This window comes from Trichophyton verrucosum (assembly GCF_000151505.1).
Source record: "Trichophyton verrucosum HKI 0517 chromosome Unknown contig01282_1.f1.exp, whole genome shotgun sequence".
NCBI lineage: Eukaryota > Fungi > Ascomycota > Eurotiomycetes > Onygenales > Arthrodermataceae > Trichophyton > Trichophyton verrucosum.
Window position 1 is genome coordinate 36,157 of NW_003315126.1, and position 27,064 is coordinate 63,220.

Sequence of the window (27,064 nt, forward strand, 5' to 3'; positions counted from 1 at the left end):
TTCTGACTCAATATTCGATACCCCAGATGCACCCATTCAGCCAGCATCATTGAAAACAACCGTACTCCAAGTACGATACATACATCCCCTAAATGGCTGCCTCTGCTAGCCCCAATCGTGGCATTACAGTGTTCTCTGGGGGGAGTGCTGCGAATAATCTAGTGGATGTCTTCAGTGCCCTCAGAGAATCCAAAAATTGCCCTTTGAGCTATATTATCCCGATCAGCGATAATGGTGGCTCCTCGTCCGAGCTTATAAGATTCTTCGGTGGTCCGGGAATTGGTGATGTTAGAAGTAAGTGTATCTGATCTATACCTATTTAACTATGAGCTCAACCAAGGTAACCATGTAAAAGGCCGGCTGGTACGTTTGATCCCAGATTCTCCGACTGATCCAGAGCGAGCTGGAATCAAAACCCTTTTCAATCATCGGCTGTCGTCGAACGCTAGCAGTGCTCACGATGAGTGGTATTCAATTGTTGAGGGAAACTCCTCCCTGTGGCAAGCTATCACACCTGCAAAAAAGGAGCTAATTCGGTCCTTTTTAAACCTGCTTAATCTTGAAATCTTAAAGCGCGCGAGACCTCCTGCATCTACTTTCGACTTCACATCCGCTAGCGTGGGCAATCTGTTCTTGACTGCTGCTAGACTTTTCAGTGGGAGCTTCGAGAGTGCTATATACCTCCTGGCTAGCATATGCTCTGTCCCTATTGACAGTGTCCGAGTTATCCCTGCTATAAATTCCAACTTTTCTCATCATATATCTGCCTCACTTGAGGATGGAACAGTGATCGTTGGCCAAAATAGCATTTCTCACCCGAGTGAGGCCTCCTCTATACAACCAACGCCATCTTCTAGGCGTCCTAGTTTAATGTTAGCCGATGGCGACGACCCGTACCTTGAGCCAGAGGACCCGCTATATGAAGAAAGCCATTTACCCGGGTCCCTTCCAACACTACGCAACAAGAACATCCAGTTTAGCAAGTCAACTGTTGATGAGCTCCCCAGCCGAATCTCCCGTGTCTGGTATATCAACCCCTATGGCCAAGAAATTAGACCACCTGCCAATCCTCGTGTGTTAGAGGCGTTGCGCTCATCCCAGGCGATCATATATAGCATTGGATCCTTATATACGTCCCTTATTCCTTCTATTATCCTTAGAGGAGTAGGCCGGTCGATAGCTTCAGGGCCTGCACGATATAAGATCCTCATTCTCAACGGGTCCTTGGATCGCGAAACTGGTCCCACATCCCAGCCATTATCCGCCTCTGAATTTGTTGAAGCCATTGTACGTGCAGCAGAAGAGAGCTGTTCACATAAACGTCGAAGTTCGGTACCAAAAGATTCCTGTACCCATAAACCCAGCACACCACAAATATCTGCTCCTAGCGAGCCGTACACATCTTATGTGACCCATATTCTGCATCTAGACGGACCCGGCACACCGCAAGTAGATCGCGTTCGCCTGAATGAGATGGGTATTGAGTGCTTGCGGCTGTACGGACGCAAGGTAGTGAATGATGAGGGGTCTGTTGTAGGAATGAAATATGATCCTGCTGGGCTTGTGCAGGCACTAGAGGTTGTGTTAGGCAAGAAGGGGGATGCTATGGTACGGTCTGGGCTAAGTGGTGAAAGAAGCAGAAGGAATACTATGGAAGTAGTAGGTCGAAAGTAATTGACCTGTTAGATAAAGAGGTATAACCATTGTAAGGCTTGTTTGGGTATGACTAGAATATAGATTAGTAGTAAATTTACCTTTCGAATTATCTAGTTAGTGTTATGTTTGTACCGTAGCACGTGTAGCAAATAGTTACTTCTGTGAATAGTACATAAATGCTAGCAAAAAGCGTTACAGAGAAAGAGAAGCTTGAAAGGAGACCAAAACCCCAAGAAACCCCGAGCATGCTATTGTTGTTCGCTCATAACCCGTGACGCTGTATGCAGCAGAGGAATAGACACGTAGGAAAGTTCATTTACCAAAATCTACATAAGAAATATGAGTTCGTCTGCAGATTCTTTACCCCTTTTTTCGAGTTATCAATTTAAACTGCAATGGCACAAGGTTCCGTCTGGGACCGGGGTTGTCTACCACGGTTATAGATTTGCGGCAAACCGGACAGTTCCCTCTGGCTCCCTTTCCAGCACCTTCAAGTGTGCGGCGGGTCTCGTTGTATTTGAGGCTGTCAATAATACATTTATGGCAGAATAGGTGACCTACGGTGAAAGGAATATGTTCAGTAATGTATCATTATGTGGAATAAGAGCACAATACATACCACAAATAGTGCTTGTAGCATTCTCAGGTACATCCATGCAAACTGGGCATTTATACGCTATCAGAATAGACTTTGCTTCCTTGTCATTTGTAGCATTTTTCTGAGCTATGATTGCATCCTCCCGCTGTTTGGCAAGAACTTGTGCTAGCGAAGAGGAGTCGTCGACACTAGTTAAATCCACAGCCTCGATTTCACCCGGAATCATAGTCTCTGCTGCTTGGTGGCTCTGAGAAGACGGGCCAGCTGTTGGGGTACTGCTCCGATTGTTCCTGTTGCTCAACCTCCGGCGTTTAACCTTGCCTCTATTGTCATTAAAGTCAGGCGATGCGCTACGACGAGACCGTGACGGCTGTAATGTTTGTGGCACGGGCCCCCTGCTACTATGTGAGGTTGTAACAGGCGACGGCCCAGTCAGATCAACAGTATCGTTCTCCATGATGGAGGAAAACCAACTGTGGCTATTGATGTAAAGCGGAGGAGATTCAGGTGCGATTATATGGATAGAACACGAGGGATCGAAGGTGCTACCGGCGATAGCGACCGTGGTATAAATGGTTTCCGGAGCAAGGAGAGTAGGTAATGTAAGGCCAGTATGAGATCTAGCTGCAAATATTATATATACGCTCAGGTAAAGCAGCTTGTAGCTGAGCAACTCCTTTGTCAAGTGAATGTAGTAGTTGTAAGGCTACTTAAGTCAAGATCGGCATGTGCGGTATCAGTTGGGTGGTGAATAGCTCACTATCAATAATCGAAGGGGCGTGAAGATGGGCCTGAATGTCAAGACGTCGGCTGGTTTCTAGGTTGTTTCTTCTTATCGGAGTCGCTTTTCCTGCCGCTTTGCTATCGCCGATAAAGATTAATAAGCAAGCGAGATAAGATCACATGACACTGAGATCTTCACGTGATTATGATTCTTTGACTATTATGTAATCTGATCTATCAAAGGCGGGAAGAAGCCCAAAAGGACGGCAGGCAAAGATGAAAGTGACAAAGGGGCCGGTTGGTAGGAGACAGTATTCAATATACAAGAGCCAGATGAGGTGGAAGGCTTCTGGAGCTGAGTGTTACAGAAATAACAGAATGACTTATTGATCGCGCAACCATGCAGGTGTTCAGCCGCGGTTTGCATAAAACCACCGTTTCTTTCTCGAAGACGCGATTAGTCTACCATCCCATACCAGCATGGAAAGTAACTATCAGGAAGTATTCGAAGCAGGCGATCCAGGATGCCCGGGAGGATACAGGAGCTGCGCCGAAGCGGAGTACACTTGCATGTATATAGGACCCTCGCCATAGAATTTGCTGAACAGACTCGACTAACGAAGCCCTGTATTAGTGCCAGCAACTGGCAGGTTTAACGAGATCGGAGTCCAGCAACTAAGCAACGTCATCCACCCCCAAGTGTTCAGCAATAAGCATACGTCTCCAGACCCTAAACTTGTCAATTTAGCTCGAGATCATTTGTCCCGACACGATTTGCTGGGGAAAGCGCAAGATGGCTCTGACCCAATTGGATTCAATCTCCCAGTTCTCAAGGGGCAATCTCTGGATGAACACTTTCATAAGCTAGGAATGGATGCTTCTGAACCCTTTTTAAGTGATGCTAAGCGCTATACAACGGTTCATTTACCCCAGCAACCGCGAAAATGGATTAGACAGAGCGGTTGGACAAAATACAATGCAGACGGAACGGCGCAGAAAATCAGTGCCCCTGATGAGACTATGCTCACTTTTGATACTGAAGTTATGTGGAAGGAACATCCATTTGCTGTAATGGCCTGCGCTGCCGGCCCAACGGCTTGGTACGCATGGATTTCGCCCTGGCTCCTTAAGGAAACCGAAGATACCCATCATCTAGTACCTCTTGGTGACATATCAACATCTCGCGTCATTGTTGGTCATAATATTGGTTATGATCGAGCCAGAATACTAGAAGAATATGATATCAAACAATCTCGCAACTTCTTCATTGATACGATGTCTCTGCACGTGGCTGTAAATGGAATGTGTTCACAGCAGCGGCCAACTTGGATGAAACATAAGAAAAACAGAGATCTTCGGGATAAGCTAATGCGTGGAACTGAGTCAGCGGAGCTTGCGTCTATGGTTGAAAATAAAATGCTCAGTGAGGAAGAGGAAGAGCTATGGGTAGGCCGAAGTTCCGTTAACTCTCTTCGCGATGTTGCCAAATTCCACTGCAATATCACAATAGATAAGGCTCAACGGAACTATTTTGGCGAACTTGACCGAGAGGGAATTAATGGGCAATTAGATGAACTTCTGGATTACTGCGCTGCCGACGTTGCTATTACGCACCGGGTCTACAAAAAGGTATTCCCAAATTTCTTAGAGACGTGTCCACACCCCGTCAGCTTTGCTGCATTGAGGCATCTTTCCACTGTTATTCTGCCGGTTAATGAAACATGGGGGGAGTACTTGAAAAATGCGGAAGACACCTACCATCGTGCGTTGGACAATGTGCAAAAGAGGCTAGTGGAACTCTGCGAAAACGCTCTCAAGGTGAAAGACAAACCGGAAATATACCAAAATGATCCCTGGCTTCGACAGCTGGACTGGTCAGGCCAGGAGATTAGGATGGTCAAAGGAAAGAAAAAAGGAGATCCGCCTCGGCCAGCGGCCCGACAAAAACTACCAGGGATGCCGAAGTGGTATAAGGACCTTTTTCCAACGAGTAAATCAGATATCAACATCACAGTGCGGACTCGTATATCCCCAATCCTCTTGAATCTTTCGTGGGATGGCTTTCCCCTTGTTTGGTCCGACAAGCATGGCTGGACTTTTGAAGTTCCCAAAAAGGAGCTAGAGCGATATGAGAAACAGGCATTTGCGCCATGCGACATGTCGGAAGAGACAAACGCTGCTCTACGTGAGAGCAGAGAGCATGTCTATTTCAAACTTCCACATAAAGATGGACCAGACGCTCGATGTGCTAGCCCACTCTCAAAAGGGTACCTGCAATATTTTGAAAGTGGGAAGCTCTCATCTCAGTTTCCGTTGGCTAAGGAGGCCTTGGAAATGAATGCGTCCTGTTCATATTGGATAAGCGCTAGAGACCGAATCACATCGCAAATGGTTGTTTACAAGAAGGATTTGGAAAAAACAGGTGCGCTGTGCAAAGAGCTTTCGCCGGACTCAAAAGTGGGCTTCATCCTTCCCCAGGTTATTCCTATGGGAACAATCACGCGCAGAGCAGTTGAGAATACCTGGCTCACCGCGAGTAATGCCAAACCAAATCGCGTCGGTTCTGAGCTGAAAGCCATGGTTCGCGCACCACCTGGGTATGTTTTCGTTGGTGCAGATGTTGACTCTGAGGAACTTTGGATTGCAAGCTTAGTCGGTGATGCACAATTCCAACTACACGGTGGAAATGCGATTGGCTTCATGACTCTCGAAGGTACGAAAGCTGCTGGTACAGATTTACATTCGAAAACGGCAAAAATTCTTGGAATTTCACGAAATTATGCAAAAGTTTTTAATTATGGTAGAATATATGGAGCTGGTTTGAAATTTGCAGCCACGCTTCTACGGCAATTCAACCCAAGCATGTCTGAAGCGGAGACAAAGGCCGTGGCTGCCAAATTATACAAGGAAACGAAGGGAACTCGGACTACTCGCAGAATACTGAGTGAGAACCCTTTCTTACGAGGTGGAACCGAATCCTTCGTTTTCAACAAGCTGGAAGAGTTCGCAGAGCAGGAGAGACCACGAACCCCCGTCCTGGGAGCTGGTATCACTGAGGCACTAATGCGACGGTTTATCAACAAAGGTGGCTTCATGACGTCCAGAATTAACTGGGCTATTCAATCATCTGGGGTCGACTACCTTCATTTACTTATCATATCTATGGATTATCTCATCAGGCGCTTCAATCTTGATGCCCGTCTTGCCATTACTGTCCACGATGAAATTAGGTATGTGGTTAGGGAAACAGACAAGTACAAGGCTGCAATGGCACTCCAGGTTGCGAATCTTTGGACTCGGGCTATGTTTTCGCAGCAAATGGGTATTGACGACCTGCCACAATCTTGTGCGTTCTTCTCAGCAGTAGATATTGATCATGTCTTGCGGAAAGAGGTGAACATGGATTGTGTGACGCCATCTCATCCCAACATAATCCCACATGGGGAATCCCTCGATATCAACGAACTACTCTCCAAGGGTGACGAGGCTAGGCTTGATCCATCAATTACCCCATTGTCACCGCCGGTCCCAGAAAACTACAGCTATACCCCACGGGAACCCGTAATGGCGTCATTGCAAAATTCAAGCAGCATGGATTTTATCAAAGCCCAAATTACCAGTGACGATAAGGAGCTACGAGAATTAATAAAGGATTCGATGAAGAAGAACTCTTCCTCGACGTCAGGGAGCACAACAAAATCGCAACCTAAACGTGGATCAAAATCGCAAATACCCCCTCACGCAGAACCACAAAAGGCTGTTTTAATGGATGTCCAGCCAAATCTTCTTCCAAAATCGTCGAACTTAGCCCCCAAACCGTCATCTTTTACAATACATAGGTTCGGTTGGAAACCTCGTTCCCCAGCATCTGTATAATCAAACCATACCCTCTGTCCTTCTCCTCGCTCTCTTATATCGATCGGTTTAACGCGTCAGCTTCACCGCATTCTCATGATGGAATGCCATTTATCTCTTTTCTCATTTTCATTATTTGTTCAGGCATTCAAATCCACCTGATACTACCAACCTTTTAACTCCATCTTTTCTTGTAAATATATTTGTCCCAGTTATCTCATTACTGATATGGTGCATGTTCCGGTGCGTGGTGCTTGGGTCGCTTGGTTATGTATTATAAGGGACAAGATATGCACCATTATGATAATAAATCCCATTCATATACTTATATAGATTACCTTAAGATGCTTTGATATACCTTGTTTAGCCTTGATAGATTAATTTCATCATAGGCCGCAACAGGGATAGCGCGCCAAGCCTCCCGCAACTGCCGAAAGTTCCACCCTAACAAACTTCCAGCGCAGCGCAATTTCAACGTCGATCAACCACGTCAACAATCGCAGTGGTGAAACTACACATGACGTCGATTGGACCTGGAAGGCGATCATATATCATGTCTAGCATGGTAATTGCGCACTCACAAAGAATTTCGATTACTTGAGGGATGCTGAATTTGGCTGTGGGCTTCTTGTTGTCATGGTTCCCTGTGTTCTCAATATACCATTCGTAACCGCGTCAGGATGGCTCCTGGGAGATCAAGTTCTCTGAACGGGAGCGAAATCAGCCCTTGTACTACCGATGTCGAGGCTCAGGCAGGTGGTGAAGCTTTCAGGCTGGAGCCATTTCCGTCTGCGTCGCCTACTTCCACCAGAAACGCTCCCGGTCTTGAGCCTCAAAGCAGTGTTAGAAGGCGCAGTCGGCGCTCTACCACCGCGCGCCCTTATTATCCAGAGATACACTCGCCAAATTGGCATCCAGGTGAAGAGCCTGGAATTGACCCTACGGATCCAAGCCTTCCCACATCATTTGCAGACGAGGGAACCTTGTTGCAAGCCCAATTGTACCAACAGTGTGATATCACAGTGGTGGACTTTTCTCACGATGCAATGCGTATGTATCATTTGGATAACGCAACATTGGTGCCTTTTTTGGAGAGGGAGAGAGAGCCATGGGTACAGTGCCGCTGGATCAATGTCAACGGATTGAGCTGGGACGTCGTTAGGCTGTTGGCGAACCACAAACACCTTCACAGGCTAGCGGTGGAGGATCTTATGCATTCCGTAAACCGAACGAAAGTCGATTGGTTCTCCGACCATACTTTTATTGTTCTTGCAATGCAAAAGTTGATCAAGCATACCAGCCCCGAAGACTCCGAAGCAGAGAGCGAGTCTGAAGATGAAGAGACAATACATGAAACGGATGACTCAAAACCGCCCAGTCACCACTCAAAAAAGAAAAACCGAGGGGTGATAATGACGGCATTGATGGATCTGTTTGTGCCAAAATACCAGCAGAGACGCCCAAGGCTTAATGGTACAAAGAGGCCTCCTACGGGTTCCCACCAGGAAGTACCCGTCAATCCAACTCGAGCCATTCGATCTTTACAGCGCTTTAGAGGAGGACCTAATGAGGACCGTATAGATTTCATGGAGCGTCATGCTGTCCTAGGACCTAAAGGTCTTAGTGTTGGTATCGAGCAAGTTTCTCTTTTCCTCCATTCAGATAACTCCGTGACATCCTTCTTCGAGGCGAGCGCCGACGATATCGAAACTCCGATCATCCAACGGCTAAGGTCTCCTGGAACTATCCTACGACAAAGTTGTGATGCAAGTATGGTATTACAGGCTATTATCGACGCTATCACTGATCTTGCCATTCCGGTCACAATGGCTTACCAAGACGCAATGGGAGACCTCGAAGTTCAAGTTCTTACCGATCCGAATATCAAGCAGTCGAGCAGCCTGTATATACTTACCTTCGAAATATCCGTTTTGCGAAACGCCATCCAGCCAATTATTGGAGTTATCAATTCTCTAAGGGATCATAAGCCGGATCCGAACAGCCGCCCTCAACTAGGGGTCAAAATAGGACTGCCCGCATGCTCGCATACCAATGGCTCTGGTTCTGGGTCTGGATCCCGAGTTGCCTCGAACCAGGAAACCGAAGGAGTTAGAATGCCTTCAACCGTTAACATAAGCCCTATGTGTCAAACTTACCTAGGTGATGTCCTAGATCATTGTATCACTATAAATGAGGGCTATGACCAAATGCGGCGCTCAGCAGATAATATGATTGACCTGATATTCAACACCATTGGTAAGCTTAAACACCAGCCAGAAAATGTTCAGCCAGGTTTACAGGCACTAATTTCTTCACCACAGGGGCTTATCAGAACGAAAGTATAACACAACTCTCACTGGTAACCTGTATGTTTCTACCTCTTACATTCCTTTCGGTAAGTTACGTCCGTGACCCTAGCTTAGAAAAGAACAAGCGAATTAATTCTGGACAGGGCTATTTTGGAATGAATTTCAAGTCTTTTTCAAGCATCCAAGAATATAGTGATGCGTGAGTACATTCTCTGGCCTTCTTGTGGTATCGGCAGTACTTTCAGCTAACACTAACAAAGTTTTTTCTGGGCTATTGCAATACCTTTTGTTTTCGTAGTTATGGTCATCTTGATGTGAGTGCCTCTAGTATTTATGAACTAAATTGTCACTACCTGTACTGATGTACGAATTTCTTAGGCGTGAGGTCATAAAGCGCTACTTGATGAAACTTGCAAACAAACGATTAATCTGGAGTTCAAGACGGCGGCGAAGACCTGTGCGGCAACGACCACAAGCAACTTAATTTTGAGCCGATATGTTTGTTTACCTGCGTATACGATCCCGGTGTGGAAACTGACGAGAACAAGGGGTATGATAATTAGACCATTCTGTATAATACATCTATAATCGGTGTTACAAAGGTTACAGGCCAATAGCCGTTCAGATATTTCGCTGTCGATAAGCCCAGTAAGCCTTCCACGGTAACCTCCAATCTGTAGAAAGAAGTTCCGGTTTGAATATGTCAAAGTCTACCTTTTGTAGTTTATTAAGCCACAGGCTCGTGGAAACAGCTGGTAGCAAAACACAAAACCCTCGTTCGACTTCTTGCAGCTGAGTGCTCAGGCTTGTTGATTTTTCATGTTGGTCATCTTGATATTCGTGCCCTTCTTCTCCCTCATGTTCAAAGGCATGTCCAACGTCTTGACCAGCTCGTAAATTCTTCAGCATTTGTCTGGCAGTGATTAGATGGTCACTAGCACGGGTGGCCACTGTAAAAACAGCATCTCGTAGTCCCGGAGCGTCTGCGCCAAGTCTGAAGACGTCTTCTTCTTTTACCCCTGTTTGTGTCATAACGTCAAGTGGTAGCATGATGGAGCCTTGTCTGCTGTCGCCTGCTATAGGACCTTCGTTGCCCATCCGAGTCTGGCTTGAATGATGACTGGGTGGTGGAGGGAATGCAACAAGCGGCACACCGCGAAGAAGAGCAGTTATTCCAGCTGCTTTACCGATGTGCGATGCCAAATGATCAGCCGTTAATGAAGTAAGGGGCAATGCGCTAAGAGTTAAGTATAGCAGTGTAGAGTATGTGCTTTCAGCATAAGATTCTAATGAAGCTAAGGTGGGATATGATGTGTGCGCCAAATGCTGTTCCCGCGCATTAATCAATCGCATAAGCCACCCTTTGCTTATCTTCGCTCTTCCCTGAGTCCGTGCATCAAGGTCGGATAGGGCCGAGGCCAGAAGAATAGCAATGGGCTCCTTTGGAGGAGTTCCGGCGAGAGTACGTGTGATGGCATCTCTCCAGTACTGCAGCCTCATTAGACCGATTGTATGCGCGGATGTTGTTTCCGGTATCATCGATAGCGAAACATTTAGGGCATGAAGAGCGATATAAAACTTGGTGGAGTGTCGAGGAATGAATGTGCTCAGGGTATAAGACGGTCGATCATATTTTCTAGTTGAGGTTAGCTATCTATTCAAATAGTAAGAGACAATAGGGCCTGAGGCCCGATTGATGTATTGCATACCTTAGGAGCTCAACACAGTAGCTATGCGCCGATTCCAGCTCGGCATTGGAGCTTCCAGGACGATTAGATGCCGTCAAACAAGGTGCAGAAACTGACAGAGAACGAATTGACTGTTTTTTTATTGATGCAGATCGGAAAATCTCCCTGCGGGCATGTCTCAATGTGCATCCAATGCACATTGAATAATTTGAAGCCATCGTCCCCAGATATCCTCGCTTCTGTCTGGTTTTCAATATTCAAAATGTATTCAGCTTGAAAGAAGGTCTCGGAAGCTCGAGGGAACGTCACGTGACCTGAGCTCCTCCAGGGCTGAGCACAACGGAGCAGCAAATGAATGCCTTAATATCTAGCTAAGCACTAGAAAGGCAGATAAATAGGCGTAAAATAAATAATAATAATAGGCTATAAGATAGTAAGTTATTCTATAGCTATTTATTTATAGAATAGTACTTATTAATCGGCCGATAGGTACCTAAGCAAAACGATAAAGGAGGTGGCGGCGGCGGCGCATCCTATATCCGATACGCTGGCCAAACGCCGGCTCCAACATTTTGCATATCAATAGTTACTAAGCTAGATATAGGAAGAAGAACACAGAGAGAGACAGCGAGACAAACAGATAGCAGATCAACTTGAGAAGATACAAAAACAACTTAATCAGCTTTTTGCAGAAAATATCCAGATACGTGAAGAAACTGCGCAGCTGCGGGAAGAAAATAGCCAGCTGCAAGCGGAATTGGAATCCACGTTGCGCACCCGTGCCAATCTCGGTATCGGGAATCTACTCATTGATATAGCGAGAAAGCTTCTGGCCAAGGAGCCAAAAGGGCCAGCGTCTACACAACTTGATGGATCTACAACCCGAATACAGCAACTTGCAGCGAGTCTTACAGGTCGACGCTTAGCGGAGACAGGAGTACCGACAAGGTACCGTAAAGAGCTAAATCGACTCCCAAGTGTATGTATATATATTATACCATAGGTAACTCCATGATAATATCTAAATATAGTGGGTAGAGAAAAGAAATGAATCTGCCCACGATGCAGCATCAGAGCTCGCAACTATATTGTCCCATCCAGCATTACAAGATCTCCACGACAAATGGGCGGAGGCCTTCCCGTATATGTACAACAAGTCGATATCAGAGCTTGTGCAGGACAAAGCCGTCAATGATTGTATCTGGGTCGGCACGAGCGCCAGTGATTAGAGCTTCCTTCAACTTTCAGTTTCAAAGTTAGTCCTCACTAAGGAAAATTAATATTAGAGAAAAGGAGGGAAGGAGGAGAAGGAAAGAGGGCTTAGGTAAGTAGTACTTAGTAGGGAAAATTAAAATAGAGTAGAAAAAATTTTTCCTAAAATATTAGGGTATATTTAGGGAAATTCCTCTAGAAATAGGAGGTATTTTAGAGTTAAAATTAAGCTATAGATTAAGCTTAGTAAGAGCTTCAAATTAAGTCGCTTTTACTTATAAATGGCTACCAGCCGATTGTGTTCTGACGAAGTATTAAAGTCTGAAGCTTTTGGCTCCAACATTATATAGTAAGCTAGAGCTCTGCTTATATCACATTCCGAAAAAACTCAATTTTCCCCTATGGGCGTCTGTTTTAAATAGAAATCGCGTTTAAACCTTCAATTAAGAGGCGCGTCGTTGGAGATGCAAAGTCAGCTTTGGGAGTCCTGCAATCTGACTTCCATGACAGCCACCGGATATGAATTCTGAAGGTATCGAGCAGCGTCCTGCTAAGAAAAGACGATTTTTCCAAGATGAAAGCGAGTCCGACTTTCCGCTCAAGTTCACCAACCTCGACGCGTCGACTTCTATTAGTTCAGGCCTGGCGAAGGCTCCCACACCCGCTGAGGACAATGCCGCAAACAGACAAGTGGGAAAGGCGACCGAAATAACCGATAATGAGCCTGATTTTGATATTGAGCTTTTCTCCTCCATCGTTGGATGCCCGATTTCTGCCGATGTTGTTGCTCAGCTGCGTCGCAAGGCAGGAAATGACATGGAAAAGGCTGTTAATGTCTATCTTGACGGCACTTGGGAAGAAGCTAGCGATACTAAAATGCCTGATGTCTCTCTGCCATTGATTGAGAATACTACTGAAGAAGCTTCTACAAACAAAACTTCAGCTCCAGAAAATGCCACATATGTGACAGCTTCTCAAGACGAGAACGAATGTGGCCCCTTGCTTTCGGATAACCCTGAGTATCGATATCTGGGTGCCTTTGGTGTTGGTGGATGGGCAACCAGGTCAAGTACAAGCTCACTCAAGTTTGGGGAAGAAGTCAAAATTCAGCGCACGAAAACTCAGCCTCAGCCAAAAGCAGGAAAGACCAAAAGAGCTATATCAAATCCTAAAACGGATGTTATAACTAGGTTCACGAACTCCAATGGTGACGAAATTGGAAGGCTGCCACAGGAAACTGCATCTTGGGTATCAACTTTAATCGATCAGAAGATATGCAAATTCACCGCTGTGTGTGTTTTTGCACCGGAGAGAATCCGCATAAACGATACTATATACTTGCAACTTCGATGCTATGTGCTAAACTCAGCATTCAAGAAGCGTTTTTCTTCTGGACTGGAGGATGATACCCCTCGTCTTTTTGAGCATGAGGAAACGGCGGAAGAAAAGGCACTTCGTTTACGCCAAGTTGCACTGGTAACTCTCTTTGATGAGATCTGTCTCTCACCAACTTCCGGGGATGAGACCACTGCAAAGCAGAAGAAAAGTGGGCTTCTTCGTGCTGCAGAAATGGCTGAGCAGGGTACAAAATCGGGAACATCGAGCAAGGATCCGTCGAAGGATGCTGACGAAGCATCCGAAAGCGACGATGGTGAACAGCTTGACCAAGATCAGCTAGATACATTGTATCAGAAAGCCCAGTGTTTTGATTTCAATATGCCTGAAGCTACTCCAGGTGAAAGTTTCAATCTGGAATTACGAAAGTATCAAAAACAGGCCCTTCATTGGCTGATCACCAAGGAGAAAGATGAAAAATCAACGAGGCAAAGATCCATGCATCCCCTGTGGGAAGAATACCCTTGGCCTGTAAAAGATGTTGATGATAAGCCTCTCCCACGCGTACGTGGTAAAGACTTTTTTTACGTTAACCCATATTCTGGGGAATTAAGTCTTGACTTTCCCGTACAGGAACAAAATTGTTTGGGTGGCATTCTTGCCGATGAGATGGGGCTGGGCAAGACCATCGAAATGATGAGCTTGATACACTCTCATAAACCTAACTCTGAATACTTTAATGGCATTACATTGCCATCATCAGGCCACAGTATTACGTGGCCACACAACTCTCCCGAAGTATCTTACGCTCCACACACTACCCTTGTTGTTGCCCCCACATCCCTTTTGTCACAATGGGAAAGTGAAGCGTCAAAGGCGTCGAAACCGGGAACTATGAAGACATTAGTTTATTATGGAACAGACAAATCGGTCAACCTACGAAGTATTTGTTCTCCCAAAAACCCATCAGCTCCCAATGTAATCATTACTAGCTATGGGGTTGTTCGGTCAGAGCATAGCCAGATTCTATCTGGCCGCACAAACTTGGGCGATAATGGCCTTTTTTCTGTCGAATATTTCCGTGTAATTCTTGATGAAGCCCATTATATCAAGAATCGGGCCTCCAAAACAGCCAAAGCGTGTTATGAGATTAAGGCCAAACATAGATGGGTCCTAACCGGTACACCTATCGTGAACCGACTTGAAGACCTTTATAGCCTCGTGCGATTCCTCAAAGTGGAACCATGGTGCAATTTTTCGTTCTGGAAGACCTTTATCACTGTTCCATTTGAATCGAAAGACTTTGCGCGTGCATTGAGCGTTGTACAAACTGTTCTTGAACCATTGGTTCTTCGACGAACAAAAACCATGAAAACGCCGGAGGGAGAGGCCCTTGTTCCATTGCCATCCCGTACCATTACAGTGGAAGAGATTGAGCTGTCAGAACAAGAAAGAGAAATATATGATGTTATTTTTACTCGAGCCAAACGGACATTCAACGACAATGTAGCCGCAGGGACATTGTTAAAATCTTATACAACTATATTTGCCCAAATCCTCCGCTTACGGCAAACATGCTGCCACCCCATTCTGACGAGAAACCAATCCATCGTTGCGGAAGAGGAAGATGCTGCTATTGCTGCCGATGAAATGAACATTTTGAAAGACAACATGGACCTACAGGAACTCATTGACAAATTCGCAAGTTCAATGCAAGCTTCGGATGGCGAGGAGCGGGACCCTACCGCTAATTTCACAACTCACGCACTGAAGCAAATACAGGCGGAATCGAGTGGTGAATGTCCGATCTGTTCTGAGGAGCCAATGATCAATCCAGCAGTTACTTCATGCTGGCATAGCGCCTGTAAAGCTTGCTTGGAGTCCTATATCAAGCATCAGACTGATAAAGGGGAAGTTCCCCGGTGCTTTTGCTGCCGGGAAAAGCTAAGTTCTCGCGATATTTTTGAAGTTGTGAGGCATGAATCTCCAGAACAGACTCCCGCAACACAAAATCCTCCGCCTTTGGACAATCCCGCTCCTCCCGCATGCCGAATATCCTTACGTCGGATCAATCCCCTGTCCCCCTCTGCCAAAACTTCTGCGAAGATCCATGCTCTTATCACCCATCTTACACGTCTTCCCAGAGGCACCAAGGCTGTGGTATTTTCTCAGTTTACCTCCTTTTTGGACTTAATATCCCCGCAGCTGACTACCGCCGGTATTGCTCATCTTCGCTTTGACGGCACGATGAGTCAAAAGGCTCGTGCCACGGTTCTTGCCCAATTCAATGCCCCTATAATTGACGAAGAGGACATTGATGATGATGATGATATTGCACATTCCCCGGACCCTTTTAAGGAATACCGAAATAGGCGCAGGAAGGACAAAGGTTCCCCTCCGAGTGTGCTTTTGATCAGCTTGAGAGCTGGCGGTGTCGGATTGAATCTGACAGTTGCAAACCACGTGTTCATGATGGATCCCTGGTGGAGCTTCGCCGTGGAAGCTCAGGCCATTGATCGTGTGCATCGTATGGGCCAACTACGGGATGTGAAGGTGTCCAGGTTCGTGGTGAAAAACAGCATTGAAGGAAGGATTCTCAAAATTCAGGAGAGAAAGATGATGATTGCCGGCTCCCTTGGTTTGCGGGTCAGCGGTGACGGCAGCGACGAAGATAAAAGAGAGCAGCGCATCGAGGAGTTGAAACTCTTGTTTGAATAGCGTATAGCCATCCCATTGATACCCTGTAATGGCGGCATCCTTATCTTTTTGTATATTACCTTGGGGCTTTTTTTTTTTTGGGCGGCATAACTGACTGGAATCTTGTCTTTCGCTCATTTCAACGGCTGAATCCCTTATAATGTCTGCATATGTGTAAGGTCTCAGGATAGCTACTACGACAGCTATAATGAATTAAGTCATATCTCAATCCATATGCTGTTCATCTTGTATCTTTCATTTCTTCACTGTCTTGCGACATGCGTCTTTTATAGCTGGATGGTTAGCTGGTCGTGGACCATAGAGAAAAAAGTGCGTGTCTTTAAGAAAGAGGGCTTATGTAAGATAAATAAAATACAGAGAGGCTATATTAGTAATCAAGTTCTTCCCTCTTATCCAATAATATTGTCTAGAAATCCTTAGAAATCTAATTACATAATCTAAGTGCTAACCCTCGTTGCGTATTTTATGTAAGTTTTGTTATAAACACGAGTTTTCGCCAGGATAGTCAAAAGTCCATTTAGTCCGCCGCAGGTCACTTTATTTTCGCTTGCAAGTCACGGCACAACCAAAACATCTCAACCTCGTTACGGCTTCATATGCCGAACTCACAGCCCACAATGTCTGCTAATGATCAGTACCAGACGCCATTGGCGTCTCGCTATGCCAGTATGTCCGTTTCTTATGTGCTATCGGCTGCTATCAACCCCGCTATCGCAGTACCCCCGCTATGACCCATGTATAAAGTAGCTAACTACTTGTGCCAGGCAATGAGATGAAAACGATATTCTCCGCCCGTGAGCGAGCATCTACGTGGCGCAAGCTCTGGCTCTGGCTAGCAGAGGCCGAGAAAGAGCTTGGAATCAAGCAGATCAGCGATGAGGCGATTGAAGCAATCAAGGCGAACGTCACCGTGAGCGACGAGGCGTTCAAAGTTGCCGCTGTTGAAGAACGCCGTCGCAGACACGATGTGATGGCCCATGTTTATGCTCTGGAAAAGGATGCTCCTGCGGCCGCGGGAGTTATTCATCTCGGAGCTACTTCGTGCTATGGTATGTTGACTCACTGCATTGATCACTGTTGTTCCGCCGCTAATGGCAGAAATCACGGTTTATAGTACTGCTCGGTTTCCTCGTTGCTGAATTATTTGCCATTGTGTCGAATGGTAGTCTGACATATTTCTATAGGTCACCGATAACGCCGACTTGATTTTTATCCGTGATGCGCTTGACCTGATCCTACCAAAGCTCGCCAAAGTTATCCACAACCTTGCTCAATTTTCCCTCAAATACAAGGACCTCCCGGCCCTAGGCTTCACGTATGCATCTAATTCAAGCCCTATTTCATGAATAACCACTAATCCATAGAGTCAGTCACTACCAAGCTGCTCAGGCAATTACACTTGGCCGACGAGGCGCCCAATGGCTTCAAGATCTCGTTATGGATCTCGAGGACATCGAGTACGTCAGAGCTGGTCTTAAGTTCAGAGGAGCACAAGGAACCACCGGAACTCAGGCTTCCTTCATGGAGATTTTCCACAATGATGCCTCTAAAATCGACAAATTGAACGAGATCCTTTGCAAGAAGGCCGGATTCTCCAGCTGCTATGACATATCTACTCAGACATATACTAGGAAAGTGGACTTGCGCATTGCCAATGCCCTTGCAGCCCTTGGAGCAACTGCTGTTCGTATTGCAACTGATCTTCGTCACCTTGCCCACGATAAAGTGATGGAAGAGCCTTTCGAGAAGGACCAAATTGGCTCATCTGCCATGGCTTATAAGCGCAACCCAATGCGGTATGCATTGCATTTCTTCCTCTATAGTAAATGTCTTATGGGCAGGCACTGACTTTCACAAAATAGCTCGGAGCGAATCTGCAGCATTGGCAGGAAGCTTAGCAACGTATCAGCCAACTTTTCAGAAACTTTCTCCGGCCAGTGGCTTGAAAGAACTCTGGATGATAGCGCAATTCGCCGTATCGACATCCCTGAGATGTTCCTCATGGCAGATGCCATCCTTATCAGTCTAGATAACGTCACCAATGGCCTTGTTGTATACCCCGCCATTGTCAACGCTCAGCTGCGGGAGGAGTTGCCGTTCATGGCTACTGAGAACATAATTATGAAGTTGTGTAGTCACGGAGTTTCCCGGCAAGAAGCCCACGAGGAGATTCGTGTCCTTTCGCATCAAGCCGCTCATGTCGTCAAAATGGAGGGTGGGAAAAATGATCTCATTGAGAGAATCAAGAAAACTGAATTTTTCGTATGATCTAACCTAAAAAAACCCCCCATCCCTTACATCACAGGCTATAACTAATATATATATTAAACAGACACCAGTCTGGGGTGAGATAGATGGGCTCCTTGACCCTAAGCTATTTATTGGCCGATCTCCCGAAATTGTTGAGAGATATGCTGGAGCAGGAGGACCTGTCGAGAAAAAATTGGAGAAATATAAGGGATATATTATGTCCACAGCTACCGCTGAGCTGTCTGTTTAGGGGCCCGTTAGTTTCAACTCCTACAATACTAAGCCAATTTTTATCATTTTAGAAACAGCTTACTGGTAGACTTAAGTGGTATTAAAAATATTGATAGGGGATCAATTGAGTTAAAAGGTTAACTGATACCCATCCAAATTTGTAAATACAAACACATTTTGGACATATAATTCAATCATAATAATTGCATCGCGACTAGAGGATCACAGGCATGGGAATATATTAGAAAATATGGTACATATAAACCATAAGGCATATGAATTTGAATTAAATATCACTCTGGCACGAGGTTAGGTCTTAGAATGCTTTCCAATGTGAAGTGCATCCTTGGCCTTCTGTGCGATGCTGCCGGATCTATGAGTGGTATGTGGCTCATGGGCACCAGTGTGAGGCTCGTTGGTTGTAGTGCCGGTGTTTCCATGGCCGGTTGTGGAAGTACCTTGGCCAGCCTTTGAAGTGCGTTGGTCCAAAAGACCTTCTCATTTCATTAGTATGCTATTTCTGAATGTTTATAAGTAGGTTCAAGGGACATATAACTTACGATCTGCCTCTCTTCCAGCACCTGGCTGCGTGGCATCAAAGTTACCGCCCTCTGCGGCAAACCCTGTGCTCTTAACCGGGGTTTCTCCTCCACTAACTGGTGCATGGGATGGTACGCCGCCAGTAGTGCGGCTATTGGTGGTGGAAGTCGGAGCGTCATGTCTTATTCCAGAGGAAGGCTGTGAGGAGGCTCCATAACCTGTATCAGCGGTGCGTCCCATGCTGCCTCCAGCTGTTTGACTCGTGGATGAAACTCCTTGGTTCATCTCCGATGGATATCGGGAGCCTCCATAGCCTGAACCAGCGTGCCCAGTAGTAGAGGTGCCCTGGGAAATTCCAGTTTGTGTACCACCATAGCCAGCAGTGGGTGCTCCCTGCTTCATTTCTGAAGATCCGTAACCACCGGCGGCAGAGCTGCTTGCACCTGGCATGCTTCCGGCTGTTTGACCTTGCTTCATTTCAGAGGGGTATTGGGAGGAACCACCATAGCTGGAGCTTCCAGTCATATCACTGGTTGTACCGTGCTCTCCATGTGTTGTGCTACCAGAGGGTTGCTGATATCGGGTGCCATGACCGGCGCCAGTGACATCTCCAGAACCGAGAGCAGCTCCACCATATTCACTGCCAGGTTGAGACTGCTTTGTTTGCCCGTATCCTCCAGAAGTACTAGATGGCATATCTGAGCCATGTGTTGCCGTTCCAGTAGTTCGTCCACTTGTATCAGTCATACCAGGCTGTTGCTTCATGCTGGTCATTCCTGGTTCCTGGCCACGGCCCATAGCTCCTGCCCCAGCGGCGCCAGCAGCAACTCCAGCCGCTCCAGCAGTTCCAGCAGTTCCAGCACCACCAAGTGAATCATCGGTGAGCCCACCACTCATTTTGGTTGCCGTTGAGGATTTCTGACCGGCACCGATAGTAGAAGAGAATTGATCTGCTTGCTGCATCTCTGATCGTAAGGCTCTCTCACCATATGCAGTTTTATCTCCGGCGATACCACTGATACCCTCATCTACTCTTTCGGTACCTTGGGTTGTCCGTCCAGGAACACGTCCGGATTCCTGGGGCATATTACTGCCAGTAGTAGGCTTTCCAGCAGTTCTTCCTGTGGTGTCGTGGAAACCTCCCACTCCTTCATCAACCTTGTTTCCGTAGGTTTGTTGACCGGTACCATGTTTACCTGCCAAACCTTGGGTTTCAGTTGGTTGAGCTATGAGTTATCGATAGTTAGAAGAGCATTCAGATAAGTAATGTAGTAGTGATAATAATTAGGAAGAGAGCTATATGTACATACTAGGAGCGTTGCCAGCATCATAGGGGTCGGTTGCTGTTCCCTTGCCTTGGACTCCGGAGGCAGGCTCTTGCCCTGATTTGTGACCAAGCAGGGCATCTTCTGCAGCTTGCAGTCCGCTCTTAAGAGACTCCATGTTTGTGAACAGCTTCAAAATAGCTTGAGTATAGATAAGTATAGATACTTATGTGTATAAGTAAACTTGAAAATGGTTTGATTTTGTTGACGAAACATATCAGCTTTCCACGACTGGAAGGCCCTTATATAGAAACACCATCGTCAACAGCGGGCCCTTCCCAACAACAGGTTCTCGACCCGTGGCGAGAAAGCCCATTGCTCGTTTGCAAGCCTTTGCAAGGCCATCTCCTGGAGCGCTCTTCGCCCCTGATGCCAAACGTTATGACTTCAGATGTGACGTACCTTGGCACATTCCGGGGTGATGACATCATGGCAAAAAGCATAAATATGTCACGTGATATGTATCTCTGCCGCCAAATCTGGGGAGAAGAAGACTATGGGATACGAGCTGAACGAAGAAACAGGCAGAAGGATATCCATAACGGCGGTTGTGGCGAGGCGATCAGCAGCAAGCGATTCAGGTATATGCAGTGGGGGCCAACATATTATACAAAACACAGCCGTCATTATCTCCACTTGACACCAGAAAGCAGGGAACAATATGTAGGGATCGAATAGAAAGAAAGGAATAGAAACGGAAACATGCAAACAAGGAATGATAATGTCCAGCGAAGAAAGATATGCATGGGGTTCCCAAGAAAGAATAGAAACATGAACATCAATTAATCGTAAGGCATTGCGTAATCGTAGAAACGGAGCCCCTAAGTTAGGCAGCCTTTCCCTGATCAGTCGAAGGCGCTGTCCTCTTCTCAGGATTAAGAGGGACATTGGGATCATAAGAAACCTCCTTAACAATGCCTAGACCTTTGGTCCTTCCCTCTCGGAACAGGATTCGGTCTCCAACTGAAAGGAATTCAGGTCTTTGAATGAAGCGGAATGCGACTAAGGCACGGTCTCCAGTTCTGATAAAATCCCGATCAATATCGATGATAGCACAAGTCTGGCTCACAGCCCCAACGTGCAGCATTGCTTGATACTTAGGTTTGATAGTAGTGGCGTGTGAAAGTATCAATACTAAAACAGAAATCAAGGTCAGTAAAAGTTATAGATCCAGCAACAACGTGGGTTGTCATACCTTCGGCAACAAATTCACGATAGACTTTTGGAGGACGATCTAATTTAGGTAGAACAACCATTCCTTTCCTTACATCTTTTCTGCGAACTCCCTTGAGAGCGAAAGAAGCGGACTGCCCAGCTGAACAGGCGTGCACATGGATTCGTTTACGCTCAATGGATTTGATGACGGTGTTTTTGAACTGTCCAAGTGAATCAGGCCCAACAAGCACCGCATCCCCTGTATGTACAGCTCCAGCTTTCACAACACCAGATACTACCGTCCCTACAAAAGGAACAGAAAAGGTATCATTCACCAAGAATTCGAGGGGAGCGCCAGAGTCATATCGGCCATGATGTGGAAGCATATTGAGGAACGTCTGTACCAGGTCAATGCACTCTCCAGTCACATTAGATACCTGGAAGATAGGACATATCCTGTGGTTGACAAACTGCGTAGCCGTGTTAACGGTATCCTCTCGGGATTTGATGAAGATTGGAATCTTATGAGCCCCCGGGGACTTCAAAATTCCAGTCAACTGTTTGACTGTCTGCTGAAGAATATGAGGAGGGCAGATATCTATCTTTGTGATAACTACCATGACGGGGACGTTGAGTGATAGGGCAATTCCCAGGTGCTCCTTGCTCATTCCAATAAGTCCGTTGTTTGCGGCAACCATCAGTAGACAGTAGTTTGGGCTGCTGCTGAGCATACCAAAGACAGTAGTCCGTAGATAGCGCTCATGGCCGGCGAGATCACTGAACGAAATCACCTTGGCAGACTGTCTCCCAATCTCCTCCCATGTCTGTTTTCGGGCCTGGCCGTGGCCTACAATCTCGCCATGGGTATCAAACCCCATAATCTCCATACCGACGGAGCTAGTTCTCCCGGTCTCAATCTCATGTTTATGACGAAATAAGTTCACTCGAGCCTTGCCTCTTCCATCGTCGAGTTTTCCTTTGACCAGGACACCTAGCAGAGTGCTTTTACCAGCATCGACATTGCCAACAACTGCAATTCGGGTTTCAATGACTTTCTCTACCGTCTCAGGAGCCTGTCGTATCAGCACCTTTCCGTAAGCACACTTTATGCGGTCACTCTTCGTCTCAGCCTCCTCCGGACCACCAACATTGTATGTCAGCAAGACTCGACAATCAGCCCGGAGCTCGCGAGCAGCCTGCCGTAGACGATCAAGGGCATAATTCCACTGCTCCTTATTGAATCCCATCCAATCACCGTTGTCTTCTTGTCCAAGGTCAAATATAGTCTCGCCCTGTCCCTCCTCTAGCCGTCCCTTCACGACGCTGGTTATCCGAGAAATATTGCTTTCCGCGTCTGGGGAGTTGTCAAGGAGCAAGTCTTTGAGCTGAACACTAGAGGGATGGTCTGACAAGCCAAGCTGGTCAAGAATGTCGAGTTCAGAGTGGTCATCATGAGCGGTAGATATGGCTGTGGTAGAATAGCCGCTGTCGCTTGGGGCCACGGAGCCATCTCGGTTTTGGCTACGAAGGTACCGTTTTTCCTGCTGCTTCTCAACATACTCGGCAAACTCGCTCAGAGACTAGGCGGAGAAGACATGTTAGATACGCTGGCCTGGATATGGTAAACTGTATTCCCACTAGGGAACCGTATAGGCGCATGAAAGGGGGACGATGCATGCCTGCTCCCGTTTGCGCCTCTCCTCCGCTGTCAACTTCTGCTGTCCTCCGTGAGTCATGGTATTTAACTCGCGATTATAAAGGAGTTATCGTAAGATATCATAATGTGCGACTAAGCGCAAGTGGATTCAAGTCTGTCGTATTCGTACGATCATTCTCTCGCCGTGTGAACGCTGTAAAGGACGGTGTGGCTAGTAGTTATGGGTTAAAAAGACATGGTTTATAAGAAGTAAAGATGATATAAGAGTGAGCGATTCCACTAGAGAGACGTGGGTGTATGGCTGAGTATTTATATTGTGATGAGATGCGAGTTGTCTGTTGTAGGAAGCGCCAGCACGTCGAGCCATGAGAGTCATCAGTTCAAGGTTGAGTCATCAAAAAAAAAGTGAGGCTCCCCAAAGAGGACGCCGACTTTCGACTTGGCACGTCTTTACGTTTAGATGTCAACTATTATATCGTTATTCATTTGTATGTCTTTTAACTATCCATGCCTTTCGTCGTAAATGGCCGATCGCCTTGGATGGATGAGCCATATGCAGGGGCTGCTTCCCCGGTCGTCCACTCTAGAGAATATGAACATAGTCTCACCCACGAGTTACTAACGGCTTCGAAGCTGTAGGCTGTCCCAACACGGACCCTGTGAGAACCGATATTGCTCATTTTCATAGTCATGAGTCCTCGGCCGTCCGTCGTCGGCATTGCTTTCTGATATTTGTCACCATCTCCGCTCCTATCAACTTGATGGAGACTGTGGTGATATTAATACAACGGAGTCACCTATTGTACAGTCATACAATCAGAAACGAGTCGAGAAGTAAAGAAAAAAAGAAAAGAAAATTAAGGAATAACGCGACGTACCCCTGACGAACAGCATTTCCTCTTGCTTCTTGATTGTCTGTAAAAACAGTTAATTCCGTTCCTTCTCTAGCGGTGGGTTCGATATATACCTTAATGGTCTCTTCTCCGGCCTCATCTTCTTCAACAATATAGATGGTCTCCTCCACGTCGCCGAGAACAATGTTGCAATGACTGTCATAGGCCTGGACAATAATATGATGTCAGTACCGCTGCTGCTTTTTCCTTCATCATAGAAATATAATCCAATCGACAATCGAACGTACGTGAAGCCGGCCCTTGAGCTCGCGGTCCCCGCGCAACTTCACAAACACGACCTCGTCGAGTGACAGGCGAACCAGATCCAACGGCTCCGAGAAGGAGGGAGCTGCTCCATCGTCGTCTACTGCTGCCATCGTAACTGTAAACTGCGCCGCTGAATGCCCAGGTCGAAGCGCAGACTGGATCTCTTCTTCGTCTCTCTCGTTGTTCTTCCTGCTTGAAGCCGCAAAAGCACAAAAAGATAAGCAGGACGAGCTATGGCCTAAAAGGGACTAGCGCCGCCGCTCCAGCAAAAATCCAAAAGCGGCAACTCAAAAAGCTCTTCAACATCGCATGCAGTTTCTCCTCGCTGTTGGTATCTTTTGGTCTTTGGCCTGCTCCACGCCAGCAATTGATCTCGTCAAGCCTGTCCGGGAGACGGAATCCCCGATTGCTCATTGTGTTCTCTTCTCTGCCCGCTGCTTTCATGGAGAAAGCGTCGTCGTGAATTAATGCGTGCCACAACTCTGCTAGGCGAGAACCTCGTCTCCCAGTACATATGCCCGTCATGTAGCTGGCGGATAGTTGGCTTCAATGGCGCGCGTGGACCCAGCATTAAACACTCTCAGGCCTCACGGAATCAGCTGCAAGCTATACACTCCTCCTCCCGCCCTTCACTTCGAAAATTACGCCCATCCAGCAAATCCAGCACACCAAAATGGAAATTTATAACCACCAGATTCGTGCACTCCGCTGTGCAGTCGAAAGAGCCCCAGGATAACTCATTTGACACTGATCAAACTTCTTTGCCGTCCAACAATGATAAAGATGCCTGGGAGATTGAGACTCCTGGCTCTAAGAGGAAGGATTCAACTCAGGACGCTATTCGGAAACGGGAAGAGTATATCCGTGCCGTTCTTTTAGAAGGACAGCCGGACAAAGTAATGGCCATCTTCCTTGATCCAGGAAATAACGACTATATCATGCGTCAATTGCCTGCTACCACTTTCATAGAAGCTCTCCGGTTGTTATCTCCAGCATATTTCGTTGAACCATGGAGGAAAATCCAACGGAGCTTCCATTCTTCTGCCGCAGAGTACGCCAAAGTCGAGCCTCTCGCGCAAATCTTCGATAGGTTTGCTAGAAATCTAGGAACGATTGTTGAAGCACGGCGTCGTGCTGGACATACTCTAGGGCTTGCAGAATATACTCATTTACTAGACTGCGCTCGTTCCATGGGAGATGAGGCTATGGCTAATACCTTATGGGAGGAAATGATCGCCGATGGGATTTCGCCGGATGTCCTATGTTATAACTACTACATGGAGGCTAAAGTCTGGAACATGGCCTTCATTCCCAAGGAGAACCACTCGTTGAGATCAACACCCTGGATATACAGGAAAAGACGCTTCAAACGCAGTAATCCGGGATATAGAGGGTACAAGACGGGAAAGGACGGCGTGCGTGATGAAGTACACAGCCTCTTCAAAGACATGGTAGTGGATGGTCTGGACGCCAACGAGTCCACGTTTATTCAGTTGATGATAGCATCGGGTCGTGAATGGGACATTGCAGCTGTTAAGGATACCCTGAAAACCGTCTGGAACATTGATGCTGACCGTTTGCAAAAGGGAGAAGAAGATCTTCCCCCGGTAACTCCCTATCACCCATCTTCTCCCTTACACCCTACCGATGAACTTTTACTTGCCGTGGCTCATATATTTTGTACGAACAACGATATCCCCACTGCACTACAATTGGTTGACTTTATCTCCGTGAATTACAATGTGCCGATACCACAACGTACCTGGATGGAACTATTTGTGTGGTCCTACATTCTTTCCACCAACAGATATGGACAGAATGCAGAAGACAATATGATCGGCCACATTCCTAAAGACTCCGTGATTGGGATTTTTAAGACGATGACTTCAGAACCTTACAACATGAAACCTACGCTACAAGTGTACGATATCCTGACGAAGTTAAACTGGAGCCGCCAAGCGGTAGATCCCACCGAGGGCTTCATGCGTGATGGGCGAAAAATGTTTCAAACGACCCTATCTAAAAGGCGAGTGTTGGCAAAACAGCTCATCCAAGCATGGAAGGATTTAGAACTCGAAAACAACAGTCCCTCTAGTGAGAGCAGCTCCAACCTAGAACAGACTGCGACAAGCAGCCTACGTCGTGTCAACCCCCTATCTCTCACACCTCCACCCACTGCCCCAAAGGCTTACTGGGATTTATACCACCGATTTCAAGTCGTCCATATGGCCACGTGCCGAGAACTTGATTATCTTCAGACCTGGGCTCTTTTCATGCTTCTCCGAAGGCGTTGGACCGGTACCAAGTACGATTGGGAAAGAAGAGGACTCCCAAATACCGTGAATGAATGGAAAATATTTTTACCTCGCATTGTGCGCTATCATATCACAAACGGAATGGTTGAATTTGACCCAGCACAGTTTTGGGGAGACGATCGGCCAGTTCGGGCAACCCTTCATTGCTGAAAGTGTCCATCATCGTTGCAGTGCATGTTGAACTGGCTGCACCCTTCGCACGCTATGTATACCACTTTTTTAGTTGTTTAGCACTACTGTATACCAACTTATGGATCTGTATATTATCCCCTTTTTGTATTTCTTGTTTTGTGATATACATGCCATTTATAACAGCGGAATACACTATCACTTTCTT

General features: G+C 46.5%; 12 protein-coding genes across 12 annotated transcripts; 7 read left to right on the forward strand and 5 right to left on the reverse strand.

Annotated features, from left to right (window-relative positions):
* Positions 1-92: 92 nt before the first annotated feature.
* TRV_08072 (uncharacterized protein) lies at positions 93-1,674 on the forward strand (the record flags this gene model as incomplete). The annotated part of the gene is made up of 2 exons (XM_003017860.1): positions 93-294; positions 380-1,674. 2 exons carry the CDS (start codon positions 93-95, stop codon positions 1,672-1,674), a joined length of 1,497 nt encoding a protein of 498 aa, XP_003017906.1.
* A 342-nt stretch (positions 1,675-2,016) lies between these two features.
* On the reverse strand, positions 2,017-2,711 carry TRV_08073 (uncharacterized protein; the record flags this gene model as incomplete). The annotated part of the gene is made up of 2 exons (XM_003017861.1): positions 2,017-2,179; positions 2,218-2,711. 2 exons carry the CDS (start codon positions 2,709-2,711, stop codon positions 2,017-2,019), a joined length of 657 nt encoding a protein of 218 aa, XP_003017907.1.
* A 666-nt stretch (positions 2,712-3,377) lies between these two features.
* On the forward strand, positions 3,378-6,853 carry TRV_08074 (uncharacterized protein; the record flags this gene model as incomplete). The annotated part of the gene is made up of 2 exons (XM_003017862.1): positions 3,378-3,549; positions 3,612-6,853. 2 exons carry the CDS (start codon positions 3,378-3,380, stop codon positions 6,851-6,853), a joined length of 3,414 nt encoding a protein of 1,137 aa, XP_003017908.1.
* A 659-nt stretch (positions 6,854-7,512) lies between these two features.
* On the forward strand, positions 7,513-9,177 carry TRV_08075 (uncharacterized protein; the record flags this gene model as incomplete). The annotated part of the gene is made up of 1 exon (XM_003017863.1): positions 7,513-9,177. The coding sequence occupies one exon, from the start codon at positions 7,513-7,515 to the stop codon at positions 9,175-9,177; it is 1,665 nt and encodes a 554-aa protein (XP_003017909.1).
* Positions 9,178-9,762: 585 nt separating this feature from the next.
* Positions 9,763-10,680, reverse strand: TRV_08076 (uncharacterized protein; the record flags this gene model as incomplete). The annotated part of the gene is made up of 1 exon (XM_003017864.1): positions 9,763-10,680. The coding sequence occupies one exon, from the start codon at positions 10,678-10,680 to the stop codon at positions 9,763-9,765; it is 918 nt and encodes a 305-aa protein (XP_003017910.1).
* Positions 10,681-12,560: 1,880 nt separating this feature from the next.
* Positions 12,561-16,094, forward strand: TRV_08077 (uncharacterized protein; the record flags this gene model as incomplete). Its single annotated transcript, XM_003017865.1, has 1 exon — positions 12,561-16,094. One exon carries the CDS (start codon positions 12,561-12,563, stop codon positions 16,092-16,094), a length of 3,534 nt encoding a protein of 1,177 aa, XP_003017911.1.
* Positions 16,095-16,866: 772 nt separating this feature from the next.
* Positions 16,867-18,594, forward strand: TRV_08078 (uncharacterized protein; the record flags this gene model as incomplete). The annotated part of the gene is made up of 6 exons (XM_003017866.1): positions 16,867-17,143; positions 17,209-17,246; positions 17,279-17,409; positions 17,459-17,890; positions 17,975-18,356; positions 18,427-18,594. 6 exons carry the CDS (start codon positions 16,867-16,869, stop codon positions 18,592-18,594), a joined length of 1,428 nt encoding a protein of 475 aa, XP_003017912.1.
* A 290-nt stretch (positions 18,595-18,884) lies between these two features.
* Positions 18,885-20,558, reverse strand: TRV_08079 (solid-state culture expressed protein (Aos23), putative; the record flags this gene model as incomplete). The annotated part of the gene is made up of 3 exons (XM_003017867.1): positions 18,885-19,069; positions 19,136-20,341; positions 20,426-20,558. 3 exons carry the CDS (start codon positions 20,556-20,558, stop codon positions 18,885-18,887), a joined length of 1,524 nt encoding a protein of 507 aa, XP_003017913.1.
* Positions 20,559-20,608: 50 nt separating this feature from the next.
* Positions 20,609-21,226, forward strand: TRV_08080 (uncharacterized protein; the record flags this gene model as incomplete). Its single annotated transcript, XM_003017868.1, has 2 exons — positions 20,609-21,021; positions 21,133-21,226. 2 exons carry the CDS (start codon positions 20,609-20,611, stop codon positions 21,224-21,226), a joined length of 507 nt encoding a protein of 168 aa, XP_003017914.1.
* Positions 21,227-21,537: 311 nt separating this feature from the next.
* TRV_08081 (uncharacterized protein) lies at positions 21,538-23,331 on the reverse strand (the record flags this gene model as incomplete). Its single annotated transcript, XM_003017869.1, has 2 exons — positions 21,538-23,175; positions 23,275-23,331. The coding sequence occupies 2 exons, from the start codon at positions 23,329-23,331 to the stop codon at positions 21,538-21,540; spliced, it is 1,695 nt and encodes a 564-aa protein (XP_003017915.1).
* Positions 23,332-23,749: 418 nt separating this feature from the next.
* Positions 23,750-24,522, reverse strand: TRV_08082 (uncharacterized protein; the record flags this gene model as incomplete). Its single annotated transcript, XM_003017870.1, has 3 exons — positions 23,750-24,020; positions 24,131-24,312; positions 24,394-24,522. The coding sequence occupies 3 exons, from the start codon at positions 24,520-24,522 to the stop codon at positions 23,750-23,752; spliced, it is 582 nt and encodes a 193-aa protein (XP_003017916.1).
* Positions 24,523-24,879: 357 nt separating this feature from the next.
* Positions 24,880-26,877, forward strand: TRV_08083 (uncharacterized protein; the record flags this gene model as incomplete). Its single annotated transcript, XM_003017871.1, has 1 exon — positions 24,880-26,877. One exon carries the CDS (start codon positions 24,880-24,882, stop codon positions 26,875-26,877), a length of 1,998 nt encoding a protein of 665 aa, XP_003017917.1.
* Between the last annotated feature and the right edge of the window lie 187 nt (positions 26,878-27,064).